The 27,898-nt window shown below is 40.2% G+C and overlaps 1 protein-coding gene across 3 annotated transcripts in view; it reads right to left on the bottom strand.

Moving 5' to 3' along the window:
• The window catches only part of LOC132896793 (NACHT, LRR and PYD domains-containing protein 3-like), a 45,921-nt gene extending 18,362 nt beyond the window's left edge, over positions 1-27,559 (bottom strand). For 2 of the 3 annotated variants that reach the window (XM_060937864.1, XM_060937866.1), the window contains exons 1-6: positions 27,494-27,554; positions 27,247-27,327; positions 22,880-22,984; positions 6,406-6,469; positions 5,996-6,200; positions 633-2,415 (exon numbers count right to left, since the gene is read on the bottom strand). In XM_060937864.1, the coding sequence (XP_060793847.1) occupies positions 633-2,415; positions 5,996-6,200; positions 6,406-6,469; positions 22,880-22,984; positions 27,247-27,287 (2,198 nt within the window). In that variant the 5' untranslated portion in view covers positions 27,288-27,327; positions 27,494-27,554. Of the gene's footprint in view, positions 1-632; positions 2,416-5,995; positions 6,201-6,405; positions 6,470-22,879; positions 22,985-27,246; positions 27,328-27,493 lie in introns of all 3 variants that reach the window. The other variant, XM_060937865.1, reaches the window with a different exon arrangement.
• Positions 27,560-27,898: the final 339 nt, after the last annotated feature.

The raw sequence follows: 27,898 nt of genomic DNA, 5'->3' as shown, positions 1-27,898 counted from the left end.
AAGAGATAGCGGAACAGTGTCCGGGTTAGAAGAAGTATATTCTTCAAAGCTACATTTTCATCTAATTTTTATAAATAACAAATTTTTTTTGCCACTTATGTCATTGATTACAAAGTATGGCATCAAATAGATACACATTATTGTTAAATTCTGTTGCTTTTCTATGTTAAATCTATGTAAAAAAAAAAAGTGTTCTATAGCATCTTTAAATGTTAAAATCTCAACAGCTTCAGGGGGCTTGCAGCCCCCTTGACCCCTGCTGATAGTTTCTTACATTCCTCTATTTTTTTCAATTACTGCTGGGATCCCTGGTTACCATAGGTGAAGTACAGTTGATTGACCTGATTGGTGCAACAAGGATAAGGTTGAATTTCCCGTCTTGTTTTTTTTTTTCGATATTTGCATGATATTTATTATTCATTCTGATACCAAAATCAACTGAAACGATTAGAAAAATAAAAGAAAATTAAATTATTCTTAAAAGTATTTTTAGTAGTTAAACTGGACAGCAAGTCACGGACCACCAGCAGTACCGCCACGGTCCACCAGGGGGCCGCGGACCACTGGTTGAAAACCCCATATACCATTAAATTACAATCATTTAAATAATATATTTATTAAAAAATACTCACAAGGCTTTCCTAGATGCTTTTACCACCAGCAGCAGCTTCAGAAGACATTCCTCAGATCTATCATATTTCTTCAAATCAAACTCATCCAGCTCCTGTTCTGAGTTCAGCATCAGAAACACCAGAGCTGACCACTGAGCAGGAGACAGTCTGTTTCGACGGAGACGATCGTTACCACCTCTGTTCAGGTAAGTTTGGACTTCCTGCTCTAAGGAATAGTCATTCAGTTCGTTCAGGCACTGGAACATATTGATGGATTTCTCTGGTAAGGGATTCTTTTTGATCTTCTCCTTGATGTACTTGATTATTTCATCTTTGCAGTGAGAGCTTCGTCCTGTCTGTGGCAGTAAGTCTTGCAAGAGAGTCTGATTGGACTCCAGTGAGAGACCCAGCAGGAAGCGAAGGAACAGGTCCAGGTGTCCATTCTCACTCTGTAAGGCCTTGTCTACTGCACTCTTCAGGAATGCAGACATGGTTTGCTTTCTTAAGAGAGGTAACATTCCAGTGTTTTGATCCCTTAGAAGATTTCTGTTTTTTAAGACAAAGGAATGAAATACGTATAAAGCAGCGAGAAACTCCTGAACACTCAGATGTACAAAGCTGAACACCTTTCCCAGGTGAAGCCCAAACTCCTCTCTGAAGATCTGGGTACACACTCCTGAGTAAATTGAAGCTTCTCTGACGTCAATGCCACACTCTCTCAGGTCTTCCTCATAAAAAATCAGGTTTCCTTTCTCCAGCTGTTTGAAAGCCAGTTTTCCCAGTGCCAGGATACTTGCACTGGTCTGCTGAGGATCAGGGTCACATTTCTCCTGGTACTTTTGGTCCTTGCGTTTGATCTGAAAGATCAGGAAGTATGTGAACATTTGAGTCAGAGTCTTAGGGATATCTCCACTCTCTACTTCACCCAACATTCTCTCAAGAACAGTGGCTGAAATCCAGCAGAAGACTGGGATGTGGCACATGATGTACAGGCTCCTTGAAGACTTCATGTATCTGAGGATTTTATTGGTCAGTCTCTGATTACCGATCCTCTTCCTGAAGTACTCCTCTTTCTGAGGATCATTGAACCCTCGTACCTCTGTTATCAGGTCTACACACTCAGGAGGTATCTGATTGGCTGCTCCTGGTCGAGATGTTATCCAAAGGAGAGCAGAGGGAAGCAGATTCCCCTTGATGAGGTTTGTCAACAGCATATCCACTGACGCCGACTCTGTCACATCATACAATCTCTCATTGTTTTGGAAATTTAGAGGAAGTCGACACTCATCCAGACCATCAAAGATAAACATGATTTTGTAGCCATTGCAGTCTATTAGGTCTAATTCTTTCATTTCTGGGAAAAAGTGATGAAGAAGTTTCATTAGACTGAATTTTTTCTCCTTCATCAGATTAAGTTCTCTAAAAGGAAGAGAAAACATGAAGGTGACATCCTGATTTGCTTTTCCTTCAGCCCAGTCCAGAAGGAACTTCTGCACAGAGACTGTTTTTCCAATTCCAGCTACTCCTTTAGTCAGCACACTTCTGATGGACTTGTCTTTAAAGAGCTCATTACATTTGATGGGTGTCTCTTGTGTTGCTGGTCTCCTGGACGCTGTCTCAATCTGTCTCACCTCATGTTCATTATTAATGTCTCCACTCCAACCCTCTGTAATGTAGAGCTCTGTGTAGATCTCATTCAGAAGTACTGAGCTTCCATGCTGTGAGATTCCTTCATTAAGTCCTTTACATTTCTCCACAAGTTTGGATTTGAATTTGTCCTGATAAACAGGGACTGACTCCAACTCTAATGGAACAGAAGAATGTGATGATAAATATCTTATCATATAAACAATTATTTATCATATATCTTATCATAGAAACATCTGCTCAAGGACTGCCAGACTGGGTAGAAGCTTCTTCCCCCAGACTGTCAGACTCCTGTACACTGTGCTGCCCTTTACACACATCGCCCCAGGATCCAAGTAACACCCTCCACCCACAGACACTGCACAGACACTTTGAATCAATGCTGATGCACATGTTTATTTATTGCACTGACGTACGGTACTGTTTACAGCACACAGACACTTTGGTTGGACTAACTCATCATATTGCATGGTCACTTTAAACATCATTCATCTTATGTTTCTTTTATAAGTTTGATTCCAAAAAAGTTGGGATGCTGTGTAAAACATGAATAAAAACCCAATGCAATGATTTTAAATCCTTTTTGACCTATATTCAATTGAATATAATACAAAAAACAAGATATTTAATCTTCAAACTTGTAAACTATTGTTTTTTGTAAATATACACTCATTCTGAATTTGATACCTGCAACACATTCCAAAAAAGTTGGCAGTGAAAGATTGGGAAAGTTGTGGAATGCTCAAAATACACCTGTTTGGAACATTCTGCAAGTAAACAGGTTAACTGGTAATTGGAAAGGCTCTGTCGTTCCCAAGCAAGGATGGGGTGGGGTTAACTACTTTGTGAAAAACTGCATAGGCAAATAATCCAACTGTGTAAGAACAATGATTCTTAATATATAATTGCAAGGAATTTAGGGATTTCTCCATCGATAGTCCAGAAGATCACAAAAAGATTCAGAAAATCCAGGGAAATCTCTGCATGTAAGGGACAAGGCCGAAAATCAACATTGAAAGCCCATGACTTTTGATCCCAAAACCAACATAATTGAATAAAGGATGTTACTACATGAGCTCAGGAACACTTCGGAAAACCACTGTCGTTAAACACAGTTTTTCATTGCATCTACTCTGCAAAGCAAAAGCCATATATCTACAGCATTCAGAAACACCGTCCAATTCTCTGAGCCTGAGTTCATCCAAGATGGACTGATGCAAAGTGGAAAAGTGTGCTGTGGTCTGATGAGTCCACATTTAGAATTATGTTTGGAAATCATGGACGTTATGTTTTCAGGAAAAGGAAAGGACCATCCAGATTGTTGCCAGCATCTGTGATGGTATGGGAGTGTGTTAGTGCCCATGGCATAGGTAACTTGCACATCTGTGAAGGCACCATTAATGCTGTAAGGTAAGTACAGGTTTTTTAGTAACATATGCTGCCATCCAGACGACATCATTTGCAGGGACATCCTTGCTTATTCCAGCAAGATGATGCCAAGCTGCATTCTGCACATGTTACAACAGCATGGCTTTATAGTAAGAGTGTTAAACTGGCCTGCTTACCTCCCATTGAAATGTGTGGTGTAGTATGAAGCACAAAATATGACAATGGAGACCCTGGACTACTGAACAACTGAAATCATATATCAAGCAAGAATGGGAAAGAATTTCAAAATTTCAACAATTAGTGTCCTCAGTTCTCAAAAGCTTACTGAGTGTTGTTAAAAGGAAAGGTGAAGTAACACAGTGGTAAACATGCCCCTGTCCCAACTTATTTTGAACATGTTGCAGGCTTCAAATTCAGAGAGTGAATATATCATTATTTTTTTCCAATCAAATTCAGAATGAGTATACATTAAATATATTATCTAAGTATTGTATTCAAATAAATATAAGTCAAAAAGTATTTGCAAATCATTGCATTCTGGTTTTATTTATGTTTTACTCAGCCTCTGGACACATCTGGTGCATGCCTGACCCGTGACTACCCAAAGCCATTTTCGATGGAGAACTGAGCTGAGGAAAGAGGAGACAAAGAGGACAGAAACTGAGGTACAAAGACGTCTTGAAGAGGAGCATGAAGAATGCTGGCGTTATAGATCAGATGTGGGAAAGAGATGCCTCGGATAGAGCAACACGGCGAAGCATACTTAAAAGCTCAGTGTCCACAATTGAAGACAAGCGTCAAAGGGAGTATGTGAGAACTCACGAAACCAGACATTCCATAGCAGCTCAACCAGGCCATTCATACCACTGAAGCAGACAACTCTGTCGCTCTGGTGTGGGCCTCGTGGTCCATCTGTGTTTCTGCACATCCTAATGAAGCAGTCATCATCGCTAGCAATGGACAGCTGACAACGACTCAGCCTCTTAACTCTTTTGGAATCGGGGATGTACACTCATTACTGCACTAACAATTCAATCTAGTTGTAGCTTTGGGATCCTGTGTTTACTGTAATGTCTTATTTGTCCATCCATTATCTGTAGCCACTTATCCTGTTCTACAGGGTCGCAGGCAAGCTGGAGCCTATCCCAGCTGACTATGGGTGAGAGGCAGGGTACACCCTGGACAAGTCGCCAGGTCATTGCAGGGCTGACACAGAGACAAACACCCATTCACACTCACACCTACGGTCAATTTAGAGCCACCAATTAACCTAACCTTTGGACTGTGGAGGAAACCCACACAGACACGGGGAGAACATGCAAACTCCATACAGAAAGACCCTTGCTGGCCGCTGGGCTTGAACCCAGGACCTTCTTGCTGTGAGGCAACAGTGCTAACCACTACACCACCGTGCCACCCTTGTTTTATTTGTCATGTTTTTAAATTAACTTGCTTGTGATTGGAGTATTTATGCTCTACTGTCCCCCTGTGTACTCACCCTAATTGTTTCCCATACCCCCGTCCTACATGCTTCTTATTTCTGTTGCACTTTAGTTATGTCCTGTCAGCACTGTGCATGTTGTTCATGTATCTTGCACCTTGGGTCCAGGAGAAACATTATTATGTCTCACTGTGTACTGCGCATTGTATATGGCTGTCATGACAATAAAGAATTACTTGACTTGAACAATATTCTCAATATTAACCTTTTTTTTTTAAATCTGGAGTATATTCCAAATGACCTGTTACTAGAGAAATGATAAGCTATTAGAACAAGCACATTAATATAAACCTGTGATTTGCATCTGCACTACTGTCAGTGCTCATCTCATTCATCTCATTATCTCTAGCCGCTTTATCCTTCTACAGGGTCGCAGGCAAGCTGGAGCCTATCCCAGCTGACTACGGGCGAAAGGCAGGGTACACCCTGGACAAGTCGCCAGGTCATCACAGGGCTGACACATAGACACAGACAACCATTCACACTCACATTCACACCTACGGTCAATTTAGAGTCACCAGTTAACCTAACCTGCATGTCTTTGGACTGTGGGGGAAACTGGAGCACCCGGAGGAAACCCACACGGACACGGGGAGAACATGCAAACTCCACACAGAAAGGCCCTCGCCGGCCCCGGGGCTCGAACCCAGGACCTTCTTGCTGTGAGGCGACAGCGCTAACCACTACACCACCGTGCCGCCCACTGTCAGTGCTGTTATAGAAAATTAATCAACACCTTCTGACCAGTCACAGTCCAGAATTCAACAGTGCCCTGATGCAAGTTTCGATAAATATTTTCCCTGTGAAGTTTAAGTGTGAGAATAATGACATGAATCAGTTTATTTACTGTTCTGCAGTGTGTTAGCGAGATCGGTGTGGTTCATGTTCTTCAGGATGTACAATGTGATCTTCAGCGTTCCCTCTCTGACATTGTGATGAACCTCCTCTTCCTCCACCTCCCTCTCAGTGCATGCTGGGTAATCTGGACTCAGGAGCCTCTTAAACCTCTTTAATTCATTCTTCAACAGAGTGATGAGTTTGTGCTCAAGATCCTGATAAGAAAATATAAACATTCCAACATTACAGAATTTAACGTCCATTAAAATGTAATTGTCCAATTAACTAAATGCCTACCACAAAATTAAAATATCAATAATTAAAACAGCAAGTAGAATGAAATACAGCCCTTTATCATGGTGTATAATTTAGTTGATGCACATATAAATTATATACATAATAATTTAAAAATATACACACCTTGAATATTAAATCCAGCTGCTTTTGGCAGGTGCTTTTTAAATTCTCAGTTGTCTGCTGTGTGCTGAGGAAAAACAAAACACTGAGCTTAACTGAATAAATATGCAACTATACATAGACGTTTAGCAGTAACATATTTTTACATTATTGTGAGAAGTGAGTGGGGAGAGTCACAACCAAGCAATACAATTACTGAAATGCATTTCAGAACTTCCTGATTTTTCTTTCTTTTTTTTTTAAGAACTGAATAACATATTTCACAGAAGTGAATTAATTACATAAGTTACAGTGGGGGAAATAAGTATTCAACATTAGCTATTAAACATTTCATATGCAGCTATTTACATGAAATGTTGAGCAGATTTTGTTAGTAATGCAATAAAATCTCATCTCATTATCTGTAGCCGCTTTATCCTGTTCTACAGGGTCGCAGGCAAGCTGGAGCCTATCCCAGCTGACTACGGGTGAAAGGCGGGGTGCACCCTGGACAAGTCGCCAGGTCATCACAGGGCTGACACATAGACACAGACAACCATTCACACTCACATTCACACCTACGGCCAATTTAGAGTCACCAGTTAACCTAACCTGCATGTCTTTGGACTGTGGGGGAAACCGGAGCACCCGGAGGAAACCCACGCAGACACGGGGAGAACATGCAAACTCCGCACAGAAAGGCCCTCGCCAGCCACGGGGCTCGAACCCAGACCTTCTTGCTGTGAGGCGACAGCGCTAACCACTACACCACCGTGCCGCCGCAATAAAATTACACAGAAAAATAATTCATAATATACCAATCCATAAAGATGTTATGTGCAACAAAGTAGAATGACAGGAAAAAAAGTATTGAACATGTCAACTGAAATGTATTTAATACTTGGTGGAGAATTATTTGTTTGCAAAGACAGCTTGAAGATGACTCCTCTCTGGGTGGGGAGAAAGGGTAACAGAAGGACAGAGGATGGGAAGGAGCAGTAGCCTAGCCTGACAATAAGCAATACTGGACAACGTGCAATATAATGTGCAACCTCTTCTGCTGGCCTTCCCCCCCCCCTTCCCCATATCTTATTATTCTTTTTTATATTTGTATATGTTAATATTTAATTTAATTTATCTAGAAGTTTTTCTCTATTTCTATTCTCTGTTTATCCTGTAATGATGCTACTGGAATTTTAATTTCCCTGAGGGAACCCACCCAAAGGGATCAATAAAGTTATATCTAATCTAATCTAATCTAATCTAATCTAATCTAATCTAATCTAATCTAATCTATTTTTAAGAAGCTAATCTCTAAGAGTGTGAAGGTGGACTTTTGCCTCATTTTTCTACACAAACAAACAGTTTCTAAATGAAATGGTGAATCATGATCTTCAGTTCATTCTACAAAATTTCTACTGGGTTTAGGTGTGATGATTTCCAACACCTTTATTTTCTTCCTGTGGAACCAAAAGTATCTTTTGCAGTATGTTTTGGATCCTGCTGGAAAGTCCACCCACGTCTCATCTTCATCATCTTAATGGATGGCAACAGACTCTTCTCCAGGATTTGACTGCATTCATTTTCCCTTTGATAATTTGGACCCTGGGGTGGCATGGTGGTGTAGTGGTTAGCGCTGTCACCTCGCAGCAAGAAGGTCCGGGTTCGAGCCCCGTGGCCGACGAGGGTCTTTCTGTGCGAAGTTTGCATGTTGTCCATGTGGGCTTCCTCCGGGTGCTCCGGTTTCCCCCACAGTCCAAAGACATGCAGGTTAGGTTAACTGGTGACTCTAAATTGACCATACACTGTTAAAAAAGTCTGTGAAATCATGACATAAAAATTCTGTAAAGCAAAATACAGTGATATTGTGTTTATTTACCTGTATAATGTTGAACCGGAAATTATTGTAAATTTTAAAATAAAAAAAATTGCAAATAATATTGTATTTTATTGTGGAAAACACACATTTTTGTATTTTGTAAAGAGAAAAGTTGTATCCTTCACAACAACATTAATTTTTTTTTTTTACATTTTAGCAGTGTAAAAATAACATTTAACGTCTGTGATTATTAAATCCAGACAAATGTCTGTGAAATTAACATTAAGATGCTGTAAAATCATGACATCAAAAATCTGTAACAAGAAAAACAATGAATCAGTGTATAATTTAAAGCAATATATTGTAAAAAAAAAAAACAGAACAATGAATAATTGTTAAGTTTACACTTAGTATATGTGAAAAGGATCATATTTCCTTGTAGAATTTATATGTTACTGTATTATAAACATAGAAAAATTTTAATATTTGAACCAACGCAATACAGTTAAAATTACAATATGGCTTGTTTTAAATAACTGAAATAAACTGCAGCTTATAGCATTTTACAAATGTATATGTTGTGATTTCCAGTTAAATGCTGTAACTAGTATAACATGAAGAAGTCTAGAATCAATACAAACTTGTTGAGAACTGAGATCTATTTCACAGCTTAGCAAAGCATTTTTCAAACTGCAGGGACCAATCACAGAGCAGCACCATTTGTGAACTCTTCTGTCATTGGACGCTCCTTTATTGCGGGAGAAATTGGCGCGGAGCATACGGACTTGGAGTTGTGGGAGCAGAGGTAGTGAGGAGCAGTATCGCAGAGAGCAGAGTTAATAGAGGGGACTGGTTAGGAAACCCGGCAAACTTCAAAGGGATAACTCTTTGTTATGGTTTAGGCTTGTTCACGTGACCCTGAGAGTGCACACTAGTTTATAGACCGATAGAACCGAGCGAGTAGTATTTCAAGCGAGTGATATTTTCCTAGATTTCTTTACTTTAGCAATACTTTATTAAAGTTTCCAGAAATGCCAGGCCGAAATTGTGTGGTTTTTGGTTGTGGTTCTTGCAGAAGAACCAAAGGAATCAGCATTTTTAAGCTGCCATTGGCGAGCGATGAAGCTCATAAGAAATGGCGAGAGGAATGGCTTGGTGAGCTAAAGAAGACAAGAGAAGTAGACCAAGATTTTAGAGAACAGATCAAAAGGGATACAGGTGGGGTTTACATTAGACCGTATCAGCGGATCATCAGATTAACGTTTTTAAAACAATTAGTGTGCACACAGCAACGCCAATACACGATTCGCGTGCACATAGCAACGCCAATACACGGATACGCTCGGCTCCGCAGGCATCCTGCGCTCCAAATCACTCCGCCCTGAACAGCGAGTGCCCTCTGGAGGGTGCGCACTCCGGCCCTGCGCAGCTCACACAGCGCGCGAGTGGAGCGCACAAGCAATGATTTGGGACTGAGCCGCTGTGTGTGTGATCCCAGTGCATGTCGGGCATGTGCGTCACTTACCACTTGCAAGTGGAAGGATGGCAAGCCTAAAGACAATCATAACTACACAATGGGCAGTATTTGCATCAGTATTTGCAGTATTTTCATACTTTTATACTCTTTAATGAAAGGTGATACAAGGCGGAAGTCCGCACCGTTTTTCAGCAGTCGCGTCACATGACCAACGCCAGCGAATCAGGAAGGTGGATGTCACAGTGACGTTGTCCAATGACGACGCCAGCTAGAGCTCAGCACAGCGTATCCGCGTATTCTCAATGTTTACACAGCACCGGATCAGACACCATCTGGATTGAATACGTGGACCCTGGCGGATTCCCGTTTCCCGGCGTTTCCAGGCGTTTCCAGGCGTTTTAATGTAAACGGACAGTGCATCCGCGAAGAAAACGAGACAGATACGGTCTAATGTAAACTTGGCCACAGTCTACACCTGTGAGAAGCATTTTGCGCCTGAAGATGTCGAAATATTTAAGTATTCAGTTATTGTTTGTTATTGATCAGTGAGTCTCCGCGCACTGGTTTGAGACCGGACAACGCTAAGCTTTAGTTGAGCTTCCCTTTAATTTTTTCTTTCTTTTGAACTATGTTTTCTCAAAATATTCCTTTGTCTTGTTTTTTTTCTTTTGCTTTTTTGTAGTTCACTCCGAAAAACTAACAAAAAAGAAACCCATATTTGGCACTGTGCCTAAGCTGAAAATGCCTAAGAGAAGCCATGAAACCTCTAACAAGCCAGAACGTGCACCAATACCAGAACGTCCTGTTGTTCAAGAGGTTGTTAAATCATCAAACACTGGCTACTACAAAACATTGCCTGAACTCTGTCAACGAGTCATGAGTCTGAAATCCCTTGAAGACAGACCAATGCATTAAAGAATGGCCATCACAAAACAACGAAAGATGTTCAAACAAAGCTTCTGATCTAAAACTACATGAAAACGAGAGTTCGGGTGCAAATGTTTAAAAAAAACCTTGATCTTAGGCATGAACTTGTATTTTTGGTTGATATCTAGACCACAAGAGATCAAGTTCAAGTTTAGTCGAGTTAAGTCTGGGCAGTCGCGCGGCTCAACTTTCGCACAAATTTCATACTCACATCATCAACTGAGGTCGTAAAGTGCTCCTCTATTTCTTCATTTTCCAATAAAATATCTAAGATAGCATCAAAATCATCCCCAAACAAGAAGAAGTCGTCAGATCCGTCCGCCATGTTTGTTGTTGCTGGGTTAAAGTATACACTCTCGTGATGACATCACGGTACAGTTCAACCTCAAATACGAAACAATAGGACAGTCCTTTGAAGTTTGCTGGGTTTCCTAACCAGTCCCCTCTATTAACTAGAAGCAGAGAAGAGGAGGAGCAGAAACAATTAGCGATAAGAAGCAGAGAAGAGGAGGAGCAGAAACAATTAGCGATAAGAAGCAGAGAAGAGGAGGAGCAGAAACAATTAGCGATAAGAAGCAGAGGAGGAGCAGAAACAATTAGCGATAAGAAGTAGAGAAGAGGAGGAGCGGAAACAATTAGCGATAAGAAGCAGAGGAGGAGCAGAAACAATTAGCGATAAGAAGTAGAGAAGAGGAGGAGCAGAAACAATTAGCGATAAGAAGCAGAGGAGGAGCAGAAACAATTAGCGATAAGAAGCAGAGGAGGAGCAGAAACAATTAGCGATAAGAAGTAGAGAAGAGTAGGAGCAGAAACAATTAGCGATAAGAAGCAAAGAAGAGGAGGAGCAGAAACAATTAGCGATAAGAAGCAGAGAAGAGGAGGAGCAGAAACAATTAGCGATAAGAAGCAGAGAAGAGGAGGAGCAGAAACAATTAGCGATAAGAAGCAGAGAAGAGGAGGAGCAGAAACAATTAGCGATAAGAAGTAGAGAAGAGGAGGAGCAGAAACAATTAGCGATAAGAAGCAGAGGAGGAGCAGAAACAATTAGCGATAAGAAGCAGAGGAGGAGCAGAAACAATTAGCGATAAGAAGTAGAGAAGAGTAGGAGCAGAAACAATTAGCGATAAGAAGCAGAGAAGAGGAGGAGCAGAAACAATTAGCGATAAGAAGCAGAGAAGAGGAGGAGCAGAAACAATTAGCGATAAGAAGCAGAGAAGAGGAGGAGCAGAAACAATTAGCGATAAGAAGCAGAGAAGAGGAGGAGCAGAAACAATTAGCGATAATAAGCAGAGAAGAGGAGGAGCAGAAACAATTAGCGATAAGAAGCAGAGAAGAGGAGGAGCAGAAACAATTAGCGATAAGAAGCAGAGAAGAGGAGGAGCAGGGACGACGAAGAGCGGGGACAGAGGAGCCGCAGCGTGGAGGAGCAGAGACAAGGAGCGGTAAGCTAACTGACTTTAGCCACTAGTCTGGACTTTTGCAGCTCGTGAGTAGCTAGCTTACAAGTGTTTGCAATCTTTAACATGATTACATGCCGTTTTTGTAGCAAAACACTGCTAACATTGAGAGGCTATGTTCTGCATTGTCGCGTTCATAGAAATGAACCACGTTGTCTTTTACAGTGTGTTGGTGTTGACTGCAAGCGAACATTTTGCACGTATGCCGCTTTCAAAGCTCACTTCTACCGCATACACAATGTGCCCGAACCTTCTCACAGTAGAGCAGTTGTCACAGATTTGAAATGCGCCGTTTCGCTGTGTGCGCGCCAGTTTCATACTGTAAAAGAGCTCCTACACCATTTGAAAGAGCATGTAGTTGAAGGGCGAGCTGTATCATGTCCTATAATTGGTTGTAAAAACGTGTTCACTAAGAAATCATCTTTCACTGCTCATATGTCACGCAAAAACAGAGCATGTTCTGTGGAAAACATAAATGATCTGTATATGGAAACAGTGTCTCAGTCTCCTGGCACTGTATGTAAGGATGCTTCCCAAATCTCACCAGATCCATCGACTAGTGAAAACAGTGAACTCCCACAGAATTTCAGTGAGACCTTCCTCAGGAATATTTGTTTATTCTATCTAAGATTGCAAGGGCAGCTCCTTCTCCCAGCTTCAACAATACAGACTATTGTTGAAAAGATGCAAAATCTGCATGAGTTAGGACAGGATTACACTTTAAGTAATCTTCGTTCACTTTTAAAAGATGACATGAGTCTAACAGATGATGACATCACTAAAATCTGTGATTGTGTTAGAGATTCAGACCAAGCGGCTGCTCCGAAGATGTGAAAGAAATGGTCCTGCTGCTGATGGTCTATTTTGAGGAAAGGGAAGAGATGATGCTTTCTAATGTGGAGGACACCTGTCTGGCAAGGGAAGTCCAGATGGACAAGCTCCCCTTAACTCCTACCATTATTGTCTGTGGTAAGTTAACTTTTTGTTGGTCTGTTTCTTTTTATGTCTGGATGAATTCATGGTTCTTGTTTTTGTTATTGTGAACTGTATAAATCATGTGTTTGTCTGTCTGTCTCTGTGTGTGTCTGTGAATCAGTCTGTGTGTGTCTGAGTCTGTGTGTCTGTCTGTCTGTGCCCTGAAAAGTGTCAGGAGCCCAACCATTCGTTTCATTTACATTTGAGTGTGATTCCTTCTTGTTTAGGGCGATCCTGCTTTACTTCCACACGGTTTATGCTCAGTGTTGACAGAACCATTGTTCAAGAGAACATCCCCTCCTTTGTGTCGTCAATATGTATGATGTTTGGAAGCTACTACAGCTTCAACATCCATTATCCATCTGAGCTGGCATCCACCCTAGAGTTTCTGCAGAGGTGTGTTATTTTGGATTGTTCAGCCAACATTTTGTCTGTATTGAACTGTAACAACAACAAAAAAGTAAAAAAAGTTGCTTGATGTGGTATTTTATTGTTGTTGTTTTGGAAGTTACTTCATCATTAATACATTTTGTCTGGGGCAGCACGGTGGTGTAGTGGTTAGCGCTGTTGCCTCACAGCAAGAAGGTCCGGGTTCGAGTCCCGTGGCCGGTGAGGGCCTTTCTGTGTGGAGTTTGCATGTTGTCCGTGTGGGTTTCCTCCGGGTGCTCCGGTTTCCCCCACAGTCCAAAGACATGCAGGTTAGGTTAACTGGTGGCTCTAAATTGACTGTAGGTGTGAGTGTGAATGGTTGTCTGTGTCTATGTGTCAGCCCTGTGATGACCTGGCGACTTGTCCAGGGTGTACCCCGCCTTTCGCCCGTAGTCAGCTGGGATAGGCTCCAGCTTGCCTGCGACCCTGTAGAACAGGATAAAGCGGCTAGAGATAATGAGATGAGACATTTTGTCTGTTTTTCTTCTGTTTCCCAAGGTGCTTTTTCTCCATAAATCCTGAGAAGGGGATGAAAGTAGAGAAGACCAGTACCTCCCGTCTACACATCTGGCCCGTAGCCAGGGGGGATCGGAGGGTTCGTTCGATCCCCCCCCCCGCGACACCGCCCCCCGGACACACACGCCCCTCAAGATTACTCAAGATTTATTCATTTGTTCATGTCCGATGAATATACATTGATTCACATTTAAATTTACAATATCAAATCCAGACTAATCAAAAAAGAAAAGTAGACTAAGTGAGGACGAGTTAGAAAAACGGGTTCATTTCTCCTATGTTTATGTTTATACGTTTTGTTCAGACTGCTTTACACCCCAATCCAGTGGGTAGCGGTAATGCCCCCATTAGACCCCTTTCACTGACGTCACCCGAAACCGGAAGTAAACAAACCCTGCGCCATATTGGAAGACCAACAAACTCGTGATTAGGGAGAAATAACGGCAGCGCGCGGTATGTGAACCCACGAGGCACTTGGTTCATCAAAAACCTACAATGGTAAACTTTTGTGCTGTGTTAGGGTTCTAACAAAGCTGATGGGAAAGGTGAAAAGAAGTCTTTCTACAGAATACCAGCTGTGATTGAGACACAAGCAAACCAAGGAGCTTTCTGCCGGGAGACAGAGAGAGGATTTAGCTGCTTTATGCAGAGCGGATCTGAATACTTCAAGTCTATTTTGTTACTGGTAAGTCACTAGGCTAAAGTGTTGTAGAACATTTTTTTAAATGTTTACTGAATAAAAACATCCTTAATTTTATCAAATATACTCTACTCTTTCATTTATTTCTTTTGTTTTAATTTTCCTCCCTCCATCCCTCTTTGGATTTTAAATATAGTTTTTCCCCATGTCCAAATAATTCAAATATATATAAATAAAAACAGATAAGTAGTAAATTAAAAATAAATTATGAAATAAAAAAAAAATCCATTCTCCCTTGCCCCGAGTCTTATCATATGGGTCAAACCCATCAATCACAGCCAGTTTATCCACATACCGTGCCCTTTCTGCAGATGGTAATGTACTCACATAACCAGAATTATCAGCCATCGTGTCACTTTACTCTCGCTCGTACTTTGTTTTATATTGTATGTATGTATGTATGTATGCATGTACTTGGTCTTCCAATATGGCGCCCTAGCACAATCTCGCGGTACGCTGACGTCACGCAGTAGCCCTCTATAAAAGAAGATAAAGACAGAAAACGCAAGAAATCTGCTGCTACTTTGTCCCAAAATATTGGCGCCATGTTCCAAAAAAGGGCCAAAATGGGTAAGGTGCTGAGTGCGGGACTTTGTTTTTCTTTTGTTTACAACAGTAGTGGTAGATCGATCTGTCAGAGTGATCAGTGGGGGGTAGCGTCAGCCCGTCCGTCAGTCTATGTGTGTCAGTGACACGCACACACAGAGATGAGTTAGGTGGCTCGATGGCTAGGTACTAGCAGCGTCGGACCTGGGGCTGCTTTTATTTTTTTTTTTTCAGCTTGGGAAATCGGAGCTGTGGTGTGGTGTGAAGACAGTAAAATGCGAGACTTTAAGAGCACGTGTTTTTCAGTCGTCATGGTAACATGGCATCATGGTAACATGACGCCCTGTCAGTGGTTTGGCATTTGGATCAGAGTGAAAAGAAACGTGTGCACTAGCTGAAAAATGAAAATGTTCAGACCAGTGTGTGTGAAAACACCCACTGTTGCTGCATTTGGGCATTTTTAAATCAATTGTCCTTATAGGGCTGTGCGATATTATTTCAATCTCAGGATTACTTGAAACATTTATCTCAATTAGAAATTATTGTTGTTTTTTATGCTAAAGCATGGGCAGATCAGGGCCCTATACTACAAACGGAGGTTAACCTACCCAGAAGTAACCCAGGGTTCCCCCGCTAAACCGGGGTTGACAAAACCTGGTTATCTTGTTTGGGGTTAAACGGTACTACGACGCCAGTTATGAAGTTGATTTGTTGAACCTGTGTTAACCTAATCAGGGTTAATGCGTGTTCACGTTAAAGGGGAGGTTATCAGCGCAAATCCCCACTGTTCACAATGGCACGGTCGCCGTACTTCACGGAGGAAGAATGCGCTGTCATAATACAAAGCTACGAGGAGTTCAAAACAACACCAAGAGCAAAATCTAACACAGCAGCTGCCAATAAGGAGCGGCAAGCATGTTGGCAACGAATTGCCGATCGGGTAAATGCACAAGTACATTCTCCCTTCTACATGTTCCAGAACAGAAGTATAGGATGAGAGAAAGCTTCATGATCAATCACAAGTCACAGAAAATGGTCCTTCGACGTGGCCCCAGTCATATATAGCTTGTTTAATGTCCGAAAAATCCTGAATAAAATTTGGTATGGTAAATTCATGGAGTAGCCTACTTAAGCTGATATGTGCACAGAGTCACATGAATTAGGATGACTGACTGTTCAGTCCCTTTGACTAAGTTGGTGTATGTCCTGTGAACATTTCAGAGGCAACAGCAGTGCCAAACGCACCTGGCAACAGGTGAAAATGAAATATAAAAACATCATTCATAATGGTGTGCGCGTGCAAGCAAGTGTTCATTTGCCTTTTATTTATTCAAGTTTTATCTGTTTGCCTAATAGTTCAAATTGTTGTGTGATATTAATGATAATATTGTGGGAAAACTACTTTGCACGGATGTTCATTTAATTTATTCTATCGTCATTTTGTTTGTTCTATTTTTGTGTATTTTATTTATTTATCTGTTTGTCTAGTTGTATCTATTTTTCTAATATATTTTTTGCATTAATAGTTTGTTTTTTCCTATTAAAATAATCGTGTTCTTGTTATAACTATCTATTTATCTGACTGTTTAGTTGTATCTATTTTTGTTACAATTTCAATATTTTTAATATAGAAAGTTTTTTTTTTCTATTAATGTTCTTGTGTGATAACTAGTTCTTGTTATTTATTGTAGTTGTATCTATTTTGTATCTCAGACTTAAATATTTTTGTAAAACAAGTGTTTTTCTATAAAATATTCTTGCGTTCTTGGTAACTATGTTCTTGAGTGGTTTTTTTTTTTACAGAAAAGCCGTTCTGCATGGACATTCATTGAAGCCCTCGTTGTTTTTTAATGGTTATTTATGAGCGTTTAGGGGTTACAATAATGTAAGTCTAGGTTGCTTTATATAAAAGGTATGTCCAGAAATATTGATGTCACTGTCTAAGCAGAGGGATCTGGCTTCTTTAGACGCTGTCTTCTTAAAACTGAATAAATATTTAAAAAGAGCCAAATGAGCCAGTCTTTTGAACGGCTCTTTTCAAAGAATGGATCACAAAGATGCGGATCCCATCAAAGGGCCATAAATCCCATCTCTAATCTGCGCTCCGATATCGCACGGGTCATCCAGGTACGCTGGCATTGTCTCTAGAGGAAATGTCGGTGGAGAGGTGGTGTTTAAAAAGGGTGTGGTTAATCGGAAACCTCGGGTTAACCAAGAATATAACCTGAGACGAGCAGGTTTGAGATGCAGCGCAAGTTGCCATGGCAGCATACCTCGGTTTGAACATAGCCAACTTTCGTAGTATGGGTTAATCGGGAAGTTACGCTGCACGTGATCAAGTTACTCTCGAAGTTACCCTGGTAAGCCAGAAAACCCGCTTCGTAGTACAGGGCCCAGGAGTGTTCTGATGCCATAAACAACAACTGAAGTGAGCAACAGAGACAGACAACAACAGACAGACAATGAAGGAGAGCAACAACAGACAGAGGAGGGGAGAGCAACAACAGACAGACAATGAAGGAGAGCAACAACAGACAGAGGAGGGGAGAGCAACAACAGACAGACAATGAAGGAGAGCAACAACAGACAGACAGAGGAGGGGAGAGCAACAACAGACAGACAATGAAGGAGAGCAACAACAGACAGACAATGAAGGAGAGCAACAACAGACAGACAATGAAGGAGAGCAATAACAGACAGACAATGAAGGAGAGCAACAACAGACAATTGAGGTGAGCAACAGAGACAGACAATGAAGTCACAGCACAGTTGTAGGAAGATAACAATAATAAGTTAGACAACAGAGAACTTATAACGAATAAAAAAATGTCTAAATTAGAAGATTTGAAATGTGCTCGTGTATTTGGGGGGTACGGGAGTAGGGGGCCAGATGAAGGCCACTTTTGGGGGAAAAAAGATCCCCCCCCCCTCCACAATGCTGGCTACAGGCCTGCACATGAACCCCAGAGTCCTCACCTTGATCCAAGACTTTTCAGGTCATGAGTGGCGGGACATCTGAATATGGACTCAAGTAAGCCATGGTTTGTGGTGATGTCCTAGTCACAGATAAAACTTTTCTATGGGTGGGTTAGTTCTTTAAACTTTAACAGTAAACATTACAGATGAAAATCTTTGTTTGAAGTTGTGAGTTTGATTGTGTTTGTGAGTGTGCATGTAAGTCTGTGTCTGTGAGTCTTAGTGCATCTGTGAGTCAGTCTGTCGGTGTCTGTGTGCATCTGGGTGTTTGTGAGTCTCATACCCTGTCCACACTAGGGATTTTGTACCGATACGAAACTACTTTGGTACTGCAACACCTGTCCACACTAGCAACTATACCGGTACTGTAGCGGTATAACTGTATCGGTACGAAACCCACAAATGTATGGGTTTCGTACCGGTACAGTATCGGTAATGTAGCGCTTTGCGTAGTGTGGACAGATGAAGCGGCTCTGTATCGATACAAATATAATACGCATGCGCAAAGTCACACACCTCAATCGATGTCTTCGCTGAATAAAATAGTGAAGAACGGATATTCGTTTGTTTCTTTCTCAACTGCCTCGTGCGTTTTATACGATTCGACTGAATAAATGACCACCAGAAATACAGACTGTACATTGACAACAAAAAGCACACACACGTTGTTTCATCCGCCATATATTCTCGGAAGGAAGTTACTCGGTAACCACGGAAACATTTCGCGCACGTGCATTTCAACTACCGTGAAAGAAAACCGCAAACATTTCTCGCTAGTGTGGACAAATGCACTAAACTGTACCGGTATACTTTGTATCGATACAGTTATACCACTTTCGTACCGGTATAAGTGTGAACACAGCATCAGTGTGTCTGTCTCTGTGTGTCTGTAAGTCTGTGTATTTTATCATTCATATATTTGTCTGTTTTTCTTCTGTTTTCCAAGATACTACTTCTCCATCAACACAGAGGGCATGGAAGTGGAGAAGAGCAGCAGTTCCCGTTTACACTTGAACCCCAGAGTCCTCACCTTGATCCAAAAAGGTTTCTTATGGTTGCTTAGTTACTTAAGCTTGCATTATTATGTTACATATTAAAATATTGGTTTGAAGTTGTGACAGTCTGGTTGCACGTGTGTTTCTTTATATTCAAGGCCTTATTCCAAATGTTTTTTTTCCAAGAGGAAAAGGAAAGGAAATATTTTATTCTTTAGTTTAAAATTAAGAAAAACAAAACACACAGAACTGTTGAAAAGTTTTTGAAAAGTATTTTGCATACCTTGTCGAAATAATAAAATGGGGGTTTGAAATGACAAGTTGGTATTTGTATTTGTTTTTTAAAAGTTGCTGCATTCCACAGGTTACAGTTCTCTTCATACTTATGGTAAATGTCAAGTGCAGTTTAAATGTAACCATCAAATATAGAAGCATTCAATACCTTTTAATGTATAGGAAAAAAACCCCATTTTATCTGTGTCCCAGTCAGTTTTCTTGAGGTGGCTTAGTTCTTTTGTTTTAACAGTAAACGTTACAAATGAAAATCTTTGTTTGACATTGTGTCAGAGTTTGTGTTGGTGTGTTTGCCTGTGAGTCTGTTTGAGTCTTGGTGTGTCTGTGAGTCTGTCTATATTTAATACTCATTTAATGAAGACATTCCTTAAAGAATTCAATGATGGCATGTAGATGGTAATTTCACTACAAAACATTGCTATTAGTACTACAAAATATATTACATGAAACACAACCTTTTAATAAAATAAGCAGAAAAATTCAGTAAAATTACTGTCTTATAATGAGCCTTTTACTGTTTAATAATGCCTTGTGTCTGATTTTTTTCAGTGAAATTGAATGGGATTAGATGTAATATAAGCAACCACCGCATGTAAATTGTACAGGAAAAAATGGCTTTAATAAAGGCATAGTCATGCTAATTTGGCTGAAAAGGGATGTTGAATTTACCAGTTTAGCATATAATTTTTATAATGTTATTTTGTAAAGGATAACGGTTGTAAATTGTAAAATTTACAGATTGCTCTGTAATGTGTTTTACGGTACACTCTGCTGTACAAATGCTTTTTACATTATTATTTTGGCAACCACAGCTGCCACTTTTTTTCTGTAAAAACAATTTTTTTTTTTTTACAGTGTAGGTGTGAGTGTGAATGGTTGTCTGTGTCTATGTGTCAGCCCTGTGATGACCTGGCGACTTGTCCAGGGTGTACCCCGCCTTTCGCCCGTAGTCAGCTGGGATAGGCTCCAGCTTGCCTGCGACCCTGTAGAACAGGATAAAGCGGCTAGAGATAATGAGATGAGATGCAGAGCCAAATACGGCACTTTGAAAAGTTTGAATTTTTTTTTTTGTCTCATCTGAACACATTATATTCTCCCAGTAATCTACAGGCGTCTCCAAATGTTCTATAGTAAACTTCAAACAAGCTTCAACATGCCTTTTCTTCAGTAATGGGGTCTTCTGGGGTGAATGAGATTGGAGACCTTGGCTCTAGAGTGCATTGCCTATTGTTTTCTCTGTGACAGCTGGGACAACTGGGGAAGCTGTGGCCTAAAGGTTAGAGAAGCAGCTTTAGGACCAAAAGGTCACTGGTTTGATTCTCTCAGCCAGCAGGAATGGCAGAAGTGCTCTTGAGCAAGGCACCTGTTCCCTAGGCTGCTCTGGGAATGTTGCATGTTGCTCTGGATAAGAGTATCTGCTAAATGCCTGTAATGCAAAATACACTGCTTCTGAGGCCCTGTCCACACAGCAACAGATTCAGGTGAATCTGATAAAATTGTTTATCATTTCAGCCTGGTGTCCACACGGCACCGGCATTTTGGGTGCCCCAAAACGAAATCTTTTGAGAACGGGTTCCAGAGTGGAAAAATCTGGCAACGGCGCCGTTGCGAAGTCGTCTGGATGAGTAGAACGGATTTGTTTACGATGACGTCACAACCACATGACTGTCAGTGCTTCACACCGGGTAGAAGTGTAACGAACTCGATGCGAGTTGTCAACAAATCCTATAACTTGGTTCATGAAATGTGCTTACAAAATATTTTCACTGTGAATATTTATTGTGTAATGGTGCAAAGTGAGAGAGAGAGAGAGAGAGAGAGAGAGAGAATAGCCCTTAGGGCAGAGTCTTTAGTCCAAACACTGCGGAAGCAGTATAACCAAACTGCGCACCGCCCGTGCGCTTTCCAAAAACAAAAACAATCCCGCCAGCAAAAATAGGGGGAAAAAAAGGAGTGATCTCACCTCTTCAGATGTTGGTTTAAGTCTGACAATACATTCCTCAAAAAGGGCATAGAAGAACAAAGTTATCCATCAACGTGTAGCATTCAATTTATTCCGGACCATTAAAGAATTCTGGAGGATATCAGAATATTGGCGTACCGGCTTCCATCTACCCCCCGTTCATTCCTCTTTCGCGTCTCCATTCAAAAAACGAGCACGTGATTTAAAGGGACTATATCCATAGGATAGAGAGTGAGAAGGTGTGTGCGTGTGACAGTGACAGGGTGAGTGACAGGGAAGAACCTAGGCTCATGCTCGCCCTGAATTTCTCTTAAAGTGAAGGCAGAAAAACGTTCAGCGCCTGGCCAGACTTTCTATGTATTAATTTACATAGACATTTTAATATGAAATATAAATAAGTGTCTTAGACAATAGATACTATTTTAAGCTACTGATTAATAATCAAAACTTTATGTGGCTGTTGCTACAGAAGAAGGGGTTTATGCGCATGCGTCCTACTTCTTCTATTGTTCTGGTGTCTCCGATGGGACCGTCTTACAGCGCACGTAGAGGTGTGGCATGTGTATTGCATCGTTTTCAGCAAGCGTTGCGTTGCCATATGAACCTGATATTTTACTGATCCGTTGCCCATGCGGACGTGATATTTAAAAAAAAAAATCTCGTTGCCGTTGTCGTGTGGATGTAGCCTGATTCTTTTGGCATGATCTTTAACTCTTGGGCGGTGCTTCTGACTAACGTTCTGACTGCCCAGTCAGCAATGTTGCAAGGAGCTCCTGTGCATTCTTGGTTGATGGTTGAGTGATGTTCCTTTAACTTGCAGATAAAGGTCATGATGGTGCTTATAGAAACATTTGTGTTGGTAAATCCATTGGTAACCAGTACCATTGCTATGCTGCTCAACAATATTGTTATGAAGGATTTTGGAGAGCTCTTTGCCTCTACACATCATGAGATGTTTCTTGCATGTAGCTTGGTGCCAAATGATTTGTTTATTTGCATTCAGAGGTGGGTTTCCCTTTTTCAAAGAGTGGAAATACCAACTTACCAATATGCACTAACCCAGCTGATTCTAATTTGTGAAATCAGCTGGATTTATTAATGTGTTCAATACTTTTTTCCTATGTCAGTCCACTTTACTGCACATAACTTTTGTATGGATTGGAATATTATGATTTCCTCTGTAGTTTTATTGCATCAATACCAATGTCTGTTCAACAGTTAATAGGAATAGCTGCACTGGAAATAAGTTTAATAGTTGTTGAGTACTTATTTTCGCAAATTTCTCTTCTCAGGCAGTTCAAATGAAATGCATCCTGGATGAACTGCTTTAATTCCCTCAGCTCAGCTAAATTTTTCAGCTCATAATTTGTTTCATAACGAGCTTCGTGAGGAACAGTGCCCTAAAATATAATAGCTGTACTGACCTCAGATCAGTAGAACACTCTCCATCTCTGAAGTTTATTGGAAATCCCATCGAACTGTCACTCTTCAAAGAAAAATGGCTGGGTTCCAGTGAGTCTGTGCTGAGCCTGGGCCAAAATAGTTTCAAGTTTGGAGACAATTTTATATATTATTTTATTTGAAAGTATAAACTAGAGTTATTAAACTCATATTAGGCAACAGGCCACATTACACTTAATTTAGGGGTAAAACCACGAAAGTATTTCTCTGGGAAAGAGACTTGGTTACAATGTCAAATTTTTAGCTTGCTAATGAGGAATTACATAATTATCACAGCACATTTTGTCAGTAATTTACAAATCAGAGTTTGTATGCTCGTGAAAAAACATATGGAAAAGGCTCTGGAATTTTAATTCAGAACACATACTCTAATTTATTTGGTGGGCCGAGTCAGAACCTTTATCAGGCCAGGTTTGTGCTCGTTTTAAAATGTCACACTTGCATCTTAATTCATGCTGGATTCTCAATGAAGAATTACAATATGTGAAATTACATGACATGAAAAGATGTTGATGAAAAGATGGATCATTTCAACCTTGAGAGTCCTTGATTCCTCAGTCACTACGTTTACATGCACATAGAGAGAATCGAATTTCTGCCGTTGCTCGACTGAAATCGAAGTTCAAAATGCCATGTATACACCTTAATTCGGCTGAAATTGAACCGAACTTGATTTCTTGGAATCGAGCTACACGACCTAGATTATGCGATTTCTGCCGAGCTACTTAGTGCATGTATACCCTATTGAGCTACGTATTCGAGCTACTTACTTCAGCACTGCCCCTTCCGGAAGTGACAAGACCACAAGGGAAACACAACAGCCTCGGTCGGCATGACAACGAATCATGACAACGGCATGAATCTTTTCTTTTTGTGGCATTGTTTGCACTGTTAAAATTTAGCTCACTTACTGTATCACCAAATACATCTGTACAGCTGTTGCATAGCTGTGAATTGTGTCGAAAAAACAGCCTCGGTCGGCATGACACTTCACCTTAGCCGCCCACTTTATTAGGAACACTTCTGTTCGTACATACAAACTACAAACACTCTTCTTAGAGTTTAGAGTTTATTTTATTTTTAAAAGGGACAGTGTACAAATTAAACATTATCCTTGTGGTCAGGACAGATGTCTGTACCAGGTTATAGCAGTGCATGCTAATTTCCGCCTGTAGTCACTTTGTTTATACTCTTGAATAGCTTTTGTTAATGGCCAAAAACTCAAAACAATTCACTTCTGCCCCTAGCCTTCCTAGTGCCTTAAGAGTAGGTGAGGACGACTTCATAAACAAAGATATACCTAACCAAGTAATCCGAGGATTGTTCACTTCTTATCTCTTTCCTTATCACCAATATAAAAACTTTAATCCTAAAAATATTGATTCACACACTATCAAAAAACTACGCACTCTCACTTTAAACCTACCTATCCCTCCCAAGACAAAGGAACTCCACTTTAAAATATTTAATGACATATATCCATCAGGCAGGGGCGCAGATAGGATTTTTGAACTGGGGGGGATTGAGCTGTCAGCAAATGATTCCATTTTGTGTGTAATATGTGTGTGTGTGTGTGTGTATATATATATATATATATATATATATATATATATATATACACACACTACCGTTCAAAAGTTTGGGGTCACTTTGAAATGTCCTTATTTTTGAAAGAAAAGCACTGTTCTTTTCAATGAAGATCACTTTAAACTAATCAGAAATCCACTCTATACATTGCTAATGTGGTAAATGACTATTCTAGCTGCAAATGTCTGGTTTTTGGTGCAATATCTCCATAGGTGTATAGAGGCCCATTTCCAGCAACTCTCACTCCAGTGTTCTAATGGTACAATGTGTTTGCTCATTGCCTCAGAAGGCTAATGGATGATTAGAAAACCCTTGTACAATCATGTTAGCACAGCTGAAAACAGTTGAGCTCTTTAGAGAAGCTATAAAACTGACCTTCCTTTGAGCAGATTGAGTTTCTGGAGCATCACATTTGTGGGGTCGATTAAATGCTCAAAATGGCCAGAAAAATGTCTTGACTATATTTTCTATTCATTTTACAACTTATGGTGGTAAATAAAAGTGTGACTTTTCATGGAAAACACAAAATTGTCTGGGTGACCCCAAACTTTTGAACGGTAGTGTGTATACATGTTATTTCACCTCCCTCACTGCCATCACCAGGAACTACCTGCAGGCCAGGACAATGATAACATTTTAACATAGCCTATGGAAATCCAAAGTTTACACATTATCATCATGCACAGAAATTGCAAAACTAGTTTTAAAACCGCTAAGTTCCAACTGTTAACCATAGCGAGAGGCTGGGCTACCTGTGTGTGTGTAAAGTGTAAACCAGTGCATCCTGACTTTCTAACTATGCCTGTGTGTTGCGTGAGCGGCAGTCAGTCAACAACTCTTCGCAAAGTTTCCTTATGAAACAATATGCTCGCTGAAATTATGGCAGGGAACGCCAGATTAAACATTAAAACTGCCTTCTGAGCACTGTATCTACAGGCTGCCACCGAAAGAAGGAGGCTACCAGAAAGGCATCTCTACTCCGTACGATTTTACTTTCACTACATTACTTTGAACAGACTATCAAAAAATTGCAAGGTGATATGATAAAGTAAGGCACAGTTTACTTACAGTCGTTGTTTTTTGAAAAAAACGATGCAATCGTTTTCTGCCTTTTGGCACCCTTCATCATGCCGTGTTGGGGTCCTGAACTAGGAGGAGCTGTCCCCGATATACCTGTCAAATTTGTTGTGGGTAACCATAGCAACCAAGCTCGAGCTCGCAACCTGTGCAGTCTGCGCAGTTGCAACTATGTATGTATTTCGAGGACCACAATGGAAATAAGTATTTTTACTTTTTGTGTTATCCTCCGCAATATTTATATTTATATGTTCACATGTTATGTATATGTTTCTATTGCGAAATCAATCAATCAATCAATCAATCAAAAAAAAAAAAAGTACTGCTGTGCACCGCAATAAACCGAATGGTAATTAGTCTTTTGATTTTTCCGTGAGGTTTGCCTTATGCAAAGAAAGACAGCATAGACGTTTTTTTTCCTCCCTATAAGTGGAGGGACCGAACGAGGTGAATTTAAATCTGGGTGGGACGAATCCCACCCGTCCCCCCCTCTATCTGCGCCCGTGCCCTCAGGGGAGCTTATTAACTACAGATTTAATATAGAGCTGAAGAATTGCATATTTTGTTGTGAAAATGTTGAAACTACAGATCATTTATTTTTCTTATGTTTATACAGTAACACCTTTTGGGACGATGTATGTGACTGGCTCTGTGAAAACATTCCTACCGTTCCTTTTTTAAACTTGAATCTACTCAAATATGGGTGTATACACAAAGACAAAAACATAGAGCTTTTAATAAATGTGGTGACGTGTTTAGGAAAATATTATATTCACAAATGCAAATGCATAAAGACAATCCCCATTTTCCCTTCCTTTAAAAACGAGTTATGTTTGTACAGTAAATCCGTCAGATATTTAAAAACTAAGAGGAGTAACGAACTTATATCAATAATAGACAGCTTCAATTTGTTATAATGTACCCCCCCATTACTTTCTTTCGAGTGTCTTTTTTTCCTTTCTTTCTTTCTTTTTATCATTTTATTTATTTTTTTCCTCTTATGTTTTATAATTTCTTGATATGTGTACTATGTGTGCTATGTTCCTACAAGGTTCTGTAAAAAAGACATACATTTGCCTTAATGCTCTGTAAACCTTTGAAACTTCCAATAAAAAAAAAAAAACTCTTGAATAGCTCTTCTTCATGACGATAACCGGAAGTGTACCAACACGATGGGGCGTGTAGCGCCATCTGTGGCTCGGGTGCACAATGCACCTCATAACAATAGCTCGATTTAAACACTGTGCATGTAGGATTGGATTTCTCTGGCACCCCTGCTGGGACCTTCAGCTCGATTACCGACAGCAGCTCGATTTGGATGTGCATGTAAACGTAGTCATTGTCTCATTTTAAAAATCAATTTAATCTAATTTCATTTGAATCATCTCCATCTCTGAACATTATAGTCAGGACATTATAGCCATTAACTGGTCAGTCCTCAGAGACACACAGCTTGGTTTGGATTCTGATCACTGACCCTGAATCAGACGGAAACACCCACAACAATTATACAAGTCTGTTTACTGTGTATATCCATAATTCCTTTCACCTTATTTAGTGACTTCTCAAAACTGTGGTTTAGATCAGTAAGAGTTTCTTGATATTTTACAATAACATTTAGTTCGATAAATCTCTTAGATTAGCATTTATATTTTTCTTTTCTCACCTGTCCAATTTCTTTGTATCCTGTTTTCCAGAGACACTCATTTTGGAGGTTAACTATCCTACAGAATACAGCTGTACAAAACTGTACACACACACACACACACACACACACACAGAAATAGTGTAGGATGTTAAATATTTAAACAATATTATTAGGCACCTACATTATCACACTATAAAATGACTGAACCCTTCTTTATTTACTGTACATCCACTGATGTATGTATGATAGCTCTAGATTTACATACTTACTGTGTTCTTTACGCTTCACATTCGTCTTGTCACAAAATGAAACTGCTGAGATTTACTCCAACTGGTTTGACTGGTTGAATCATCTCAGTAAAAAAAAGAAAAGATTAGCTCACAGCTTTCTTTATGAGAAAGCTTCAGCTCTCAGTAACAACTGCTTGGCATTTATTATCTTACATATAACGTCCTGTAGCTTTATATTTAACTGTTTAAAAAAAAACAGTTAAAGTAAGCAATATTTTGCTGTGTTCATCACAAGGTACAGCCTGGCATTGCTCAGAGCTGTCATTAAACCATCATTTTCAATGTCAATTACATTAATTTATTTTCACCCCTTTCACAACGGGCCAGTGTTGCCAGTTCTGTGTTTTCCCCATGGAACTGGACATTTTGCATACATTACA

Source organism: Neoarius graeffei, chromosome 13 (assembly GCF_027579695.1).
Source record: "Neoarius graeffei isolate fNeoGra1 chromosome 13, fNeoGra1.pri, whole genome shotgun sequence".
Lineage (NCBI taxonomy): Eukaryota > Metazoa > Chordata > Actinopteri > Siluriformes > Ariidae > Neoarius > Neoarius graeffei.
Note: the sequence above shows the minus strand (reverse complement) of the source record. Positions and strands in the feature narration are given on the sequence as shown.